This window comes from Trachymyrmex septentrionalis, unplaced genomic scaffold, assembly GCF_001594115.1.
Source record: "Trachymyrmex septentrionalis isolate Tsep2-gDNA-1 unplaced genomic scaffold, Tsep1.0 scaffold30, whole genome shotgun sequence".
NCBI classification, from domain to species: domain Eukaryota; kingdom Metazoa; phylum Arthropoda; class Insecta; order Hymenoptera; family Formicidae; genus Trachymyrmex; species Trachymyrmex septentrionalis.
The window spans coordinates 976,138-983,328 of record NW_017305463.1 but is presented as its reverse complement, the minus strand read 5'-3'; the positions used below and the strand labels follow the sequence as shown (position 1 = coordinate 983,328).

The window sequence follows — 7,191 nt, the reverse complement described above, 5'->3', positions numbered from 1 at the left end:
AATATATTAATATAATAATATATTTATTATATATGTAAAAAAATATACGAATCAAAACTGTATCAACTGATATTTTTGTGTATTTATAAATTGTGTGATCTATTCAATCTCAGCTATTTGACGTAAACCTTGTCTTCCTTCCTGCGCAGTACTTTCTCCACGAGATACATATCCGAATAAGTAGCGCGATGCAACTCGTGCTCGTAGAACGCTCCAGTGATGAATTTTCCGCTATAATCCTCGAGTAAATAAGTTACGGAATTGGTATGTTATACTTCAATAATGAACACCTCGATGGTCCAATTTAGCGTGTAACTCTTCTCAAAAACGTCTTGTACTTGTTCATGCGTATCGAATTGCCCATTTTAAATTTTCCGAATCCGCGATTTTTATCGCGCTGTACACCGTGCCCAAGAGTCTTTCGGTAATCGCGGGAGATACGTTGACAGGTGACATGCTGATAGTGCGATACTTGCGTGCATTGTAATTTGACACGAGACGCGACAGCTTTTCTATATGTCATTCAGCGTGCGATTGAATCGCTCGACCTGACGCTTTCAATATCGAATACGTGGAATAGTAATTAACGTCGTATTTTATAAAAATTTTTTGCACCTTTTTTTAAGATTTTCGGCCTTGTAAAATATCCTTCCCCATATCAGTTTGCAAATTTTTCGGATCTTCTTCTCCCTCGAATGATCTCAGCAATAGCGTCAACCGTCTTGCTTCCGCCTTTGCTCTTGAGCGGTACGGCCTACATGTACTTACTCACCATGACAGTGAGCATGTAGTGGTAGCCTCTGTTGTAGCTTGAGTACGAGTTCATCTGGACGATATCAGCCTACCACAGATCGTTGTATTCCCGAACACTATCTATGACGCGCTTTCATGAAAAATTTCTTCTCGCCAAAGCATGTATTACGTCCAAGCTCCGCATACATGGAGCTGAGGGGGTGAATGCAACAGGAATCAAATTATTAGACCGATTTGGTCGTATCCAGGCTCCGGACCGCAAGGGAGCAATGGGGAAGGACAGACGTAAATCAAGAGACACTACGCTTTGTCCTGAGACTCCTAACGAGCCGGGGGTCGAATGGAGGACGAAGTCGAAACCTCAACTCGTGCTCCGCTAAACGGACATATGAGTCAGACGTACTTTTAATTTAAAGAGCCCCAAACTGGGTCAGTGTGCCGGGAGGGCGCACTTTAACGCCAGATGTGCCAGTATGCCCTGACTTTCTGTCATGGAACTTAATCCAAGTGATCGGCGAGAGGGCAAAGTACAACCGCGAGAGAGCTAACGAATACAAGGAGAAATTTTATTTATTTAAATTGACAACCGAAAGTTTAATTTAATAAATCAATAATAAAAGGCAATATTTGGTGATATATTTTTCTTAAGTAATAAAAATACAATTTTTGGTTCTCTATTCTAAAATATATGTACGCATTTATGTATGTGTAAGGATGTGTGAAAGTATCGTGTGAAAGTATCGTGTGGCAGAAGGGAGAAGTTACGGACAGGTTAGCGAGAGAATAAAGAGAAGGAGACTTTGGTGAATTGATTGGAGAGGGTTTGGCTTGATTTTTCTCGGATGGTAATAATAATAGGCTGCTGGAAAAGTTTCTGCAAACAATATGAAAAAAAACATGTAAAATTCGGTAAATGGCTTTATTGTTTTTTGAAGTATTCGCCTATAAGATCGATACATTTTTACATACGCTCAAACCAATTTTCGAAGCATTTTTTCCACTCTAAGGCTGCAACCTAAGTATATGAAATGTTTCAACAGCTGCTTCAGGCGACTCAAATCGCTCCATATATCTTATTTTTAATGTTTGGGAACAAAAAAAAGTCGTTAGGTGATAAATCGGGTGAATACGGACAATGATCATCAATTCGACATTATTACTGGATAAAAAATCAACGATTTGACGTGCTGTGTGACAGCTGGCGTTGTCATGAAGGATGATGCGACGATTTCTGTTTTGTTCAACGCAAATCATTTATGACTTCTGGCAAACAAATTGTTGTATACCAATCAGTATTTACAGTCCTTCGATCCTTTAAAGCCACGGTTGTCACATGTCCGGTATAACCAAAGAAACAAGCAATCATTTGCTTGGCAGCACTGCGTGAACGAACAACTTTTGTTGGTTTCATTTGCGCGTTATTGTAATAAAGAGTTTTTTTTATATTATATCTGTATATTATTCGCGCAATAATTACTGCGCCCGACTCCTATTGCGCCGTTATCTCCAAATTTCTTTCTAATAGTAAAGAGTTTTTGTAAATTAATTTATGTTTTATAGAATATTTTTTTAAACAAATGTATGAGAGATTGTCAACTTGGGAGATCAAATGTATATTTGGCAACGTTGCACTGCGTTGCACTATGACGGGTAGTGATCGGTTATGACAAATGATATGGGAAAAATTCAGAATCAATAATAAAGGTTAATTTTATATTATTTATCTGTTTTTTTATGCCAAGATGGATTCTAGGTTATATGAAGTTGGCTTCGTATCAGCTGTGCACTGCAGCGTTGCCAAATCTGTTATTACTATTGCGAACCATGAAGTAAAGGTAAACTTTGTGTCATTAAAGTTTTAAATTAATACGGTAAAGTTTAATTTTTCTTTCTTGTGTACGCAACCTCTACAGCACAAAAGTTGCAACAACAATGTTGCAACATTGCAGCAACATTGAGCATTATTGCAGCGATATTACTGCAAATTCTGTACTATGAGAATAGTTGATATTTTATTTGTCAAATGCTAAAGTTTTTCAAGATTGGCTGAGTATGTATTAAATCGATAATTATCTACTTCGAAACGACCGTCTCCCATAAGGCGATATGTTTAAAATAGTCAACTTCAAAATAATATTACAAGAAAACTATACGGTCAATATTGTTCAAATTGTGGGATTATTTATGTACAGCATTTATCTACATCATATAAAAAAATTAAGATTTTAAGTTGATTTTCGACTAATAGGCGAATCTCCTTAAATTATATCACATTTTGAGTATCACAAAAAAAACGCTGTTTGACTAATTAATATATTAATATGGTCAGTCATTTATTCCATCATCCTCATTGATTAATCATCTTCTTGCGCAATAGCACACTTTTTTTATTTATTACATCATGTAACTATTATACAACATATTTGTAAATATAAATATATTTTATAACCTCATCTATATTATATCGCAGTTATATACAATAATGTCTGCTAGGATATAGCTTTATAAACTATATTGTAGCAATTCATACAGCACCGATTATTGCGGAAAGTTTTCAGAAATGTTTCAACCTTTCACATCTCATATGCAACAACTCCGAAAGGATTCTGGAATATGTTATATAAAATATTTTCCAATTAATTGGAAAACATATTTACAGAACAAAAAATCATTATATAAAAATAGGTCCAAAATGTTTACTAAAAGTCATTGTTGGATCAATCACGATTCAGTTTATTTTGATGTTATTATGACTTGTTTTACTTTAAGTGCAAAAAATTTGTGTTATGAATGACTTGTTCTGCTTTAATTGCGAAACAATTTTTGTATATGAATAATGCTATGAATAATGATTATGTAAAAACTGCAGGTGTGATTTTTTAAGTGATTATGTATAAGTGCTTTATGCAGATAATATGTAATATTAATTAATCAAAATAGTTGGCGATATAATTACTATTTTTGAGAAATACTTAAAGTTTATTTTAATAAGTTGTAATCTGTAAACACACACACACACACACACACACACACACACAGATCACACAAAACTCTCAACAAATTATAAGTACTTCAAAAATAATATTTAAATATATGTTTAATTGATAGTTAAACAATATTCAAATTTATTATCGACATAATAAATTAAAATATTATTTAAGTATCAATCAAATATATATTTAAATATAATTTTTGTAATTTTTGAAATGGTTGAAATTTTAATATTTCAAAAAGAATTTGCAAATTTTTTTTATGACATTTCATCAACTTTTCAACAAGATTTCATGTGCAAGAATCGCGGACACTTTGCTATTTCAGAGCTGTCGCAGAAATGTTGACGTATTTTGCAATTTTTATAAAATGTTTTCTTTTCAGTTGATATACGTATTTCTGAGATGTTTCTGAAAACTTTTGATGCTGTATGGAAATTTTAATTATTATATAGGTATATATAGGGAGTCCCAAAATTGTTTGCCAAACGCTCATGTCTAGATAGAGCAAACTAAATTAAATCAAAAAGTTCTCTATTATTTTGCAATTGTTGCAATAGTTAACAAGATATTAATTACTAAAAGTTGCTGGATATTAGTTTTCAATAATTTTTTACTTAAATATTATCAATTTTACAAGAAAAACAACGAAAGACAAAAATTGTTTATTTTCTTCTTATAAAGTTCTGAGAATATTTTTAGAATTTTTTGAAAATATTTTAATACCGTATTTTCTTATATTAGTAAAAATAGTTGCCAATAAGAAAATGCAGTACCAAAAAGTTGATAAAAAATTCTGCAAAAATTCTTAAAGTTCTATAAGAAGAAAATAAATAAAACAATTTTTGTCTCTTACACAGTTTTTTTGCAAAGTTGATAATATTTCTATTTACACAAGAGCTCTTGGCAAAAATTTTGGGACGCCTTGTATATTCCAATTTTCCCAACAATTATTGATGACAAAATATAGCGTATTACCTTTCCTAAATGGCTCACAAGATATTTCAATTCCTTTATTTCAATATCGTCATAAGTTTGGCCGCGAAACCATTTTAAAGAATCCTTCGCTTTTATTTCGTTATTCTTCGTGAGATGATAAAAAGGGCTTTCGGGTAATAGGTTTACCAAAGCAATCACGAAGCACGTCGCGGCACAAATGAAGCTGTACCTAATCACTTTATATGTTATTATTATTAGTTAACATATGTTAACTATTCTATGATTTAATTCCGACTCGATTAAACACTTGGTATAATGTATTTTGATTAACGTAAAATATATAAAAGTCTATTTTAATAAGTACAATATAATATAACTAAAATTTAATTAACATAAAGATTTATCAATCACTCTCTATTATTATTTATTAGTCAAAGAAAAGATATTCATACTTTAAAAAATTTAATGTTACATACAATTTGCATATTGCATTTAACGTTATATGCTATTTTTACTTAGACAAAAGTTTATTACTGATACTTTTGAGGCTGCTATGAGTGTTATCTTAACAAAACAGCTACGCAATTTGAGAGTTCTCTGTGTCTTAATACATCGTAATAAATACTAATGTTCCAGTTTACTTCATGAGATTCAGTATTAAGTTACTTTTCGTCATAATCAAATAAACTACAATATTCACAAAACATTGGCATTTAACAAATATTATATATCAAGACAAAGAAATAATTACGTAACTTCTTTAAAAATTTATCGTTGAGCAAAAATATTTAAACAATTCGAATTATAACATTAATATGCCCCATTAATAGAAAGGAAGGTGATATTATGGTCAGAGTAAATTATAATGGCCCCTCTAAATATCTCCGATATGAAAAGGCGAATTCTAGTAAATGTTTTATTTAGTAACTTGATGTTACATTATGATACTAATATGCCAATACGCAATAGTTTGCATCTATTATAACGTATGTTTATTTTTAAGTACTTTAAAATGTTTTTAAAGTATATCTCGTTATATTAACTTGAATTATTATCACATGAATATACGAGGTCTGGCTATTAAATAACGAAACTGCTTATGAAAAAGAGTTTTATTTTAAAAATTATTCTACAATTGAATGCTCCCCTTCAATGTACTCCCCTCCCCTCGCCACACACCGTTCCATTCGTTTTTTCCATTGGTCAAAGCAATGCTGGAAGTCTTCTTTTGTAAGAGCATTTAGGAGCTCCGCCGATTTTCGCTTCACCTTTTCCATCGACTCGAACCGGGTTCCTTTTAAGGCAGACTTGATATTCGGAAACAGGAAAAAGTCACAGGGTGCTAAATCAGGCGAGTACGGCGCGTGTTCGAGCACTGGAGTGCCTCTAGCGGCTAAATAACGCTTCACAGACAGCGCGTTATGGGCAGGTGCGTTGTCCTGGTGTAAGATCCACGACTTGTTTTTCCACAACTCCGGCCGTTTCTTACGAACTCGCTCTCGCAGTGTTGCCAAAACTGTCAAATAGTAAGTTTGGTTTACAGTTTGACCCTCTGGAACCCATTCAGTCATCACGATGCCGTTGATGTCGAAAAAAACGATTAACATGGCTTTAAATTTTGATTTCGACATCCTTGCTTTTTTCATTCTTGGCGATGCAGGAGTTTTCCAGTGCATGGATTGCCGCTTAGTTTCAACATCGTATTGGAATATCCAGGTTTCATCGCAAGTGATGATGTTTTCCATCAATTCAGGCTCTTCATCTAACCTCTCAAGAAAATCTGAGCAGATCTGTTGACGGACGAGCTTTTGGTCAGGGGTCAAATTTTTTGGGACCAACTTCGCACAGACTTTCTTCATGTTTAATTCGTCATGTAAAATTTTTCTGACAGTTTCTTTATCGGCGTTTACAGTCTCAGCAATCATCCGAATGCTCATACGACGATCTCCGCGCACAATTTCATTGATTTTGGTCACTGTTTGCGGAGTTGAAACAGAGACAGGTCGACCTGGACGTTGGTCATCTTCGGTGCTCTCTCGGCCTTCAGAAAACCGTTTATACCATTCGAAAACACGCGCACGAGATAGAGAATTCTCACCATAGGCCTCTTTCAACAACTTATAGCACTCAGTCGGAGTTTTTTTTAATTTAACGAGAAATTTCACATTGATCCGTTGCTCGTGTTTTTCGTCACACATTGTTATCGGCACGAGAAAAAAACAAGTTCGTTTCTAACCTCTATAGAAAAAATACTACTACTGCGACAAAAACGTGTTTTCGTACTGGAATAGTAGACACTTCCAGCTATCCAACGCTGCATTCGTTTCCCACCCTACCCCTCTAGGACGCCTTCTGCGCGCGCAGTCTCGTTATTTAATAGCCAGACCTCGTATACTTACTCCTATAGTCTATACTGACGTGTCTCCCCTACTACATATTTTTAATACTAAGCAGAAGAAGTTATGTATATGTGTGTGTGTATATATATATACCATGGTATATATATATA

At 33.7% G+C, this 7,191-nt stretch overlaps 1 protein-coding gene across 1 annotated transcript in view; it reads right to left on the bottom strand.

Moving 5' to 3' along the window:
• The window catches only part of LOC108749579 (facilitated trehalose transporter Tret1-like), an 84,321-nt gene that overhangs the window by 67,006 nt on the left and 10,124 nt on the right, over positions 1–7,191 (bottom strand). The window contains exon 4 of the mRNA XM_018488361.1: positions 4,722–4,911. Within this exon, the coding sequence (XP_018343863.1) occupies positions 4,722–4,911 (190 nt within the window). The remainder of the gene's footprint in view (positions 1–4,721; positions 4,912–7,191) is intronic.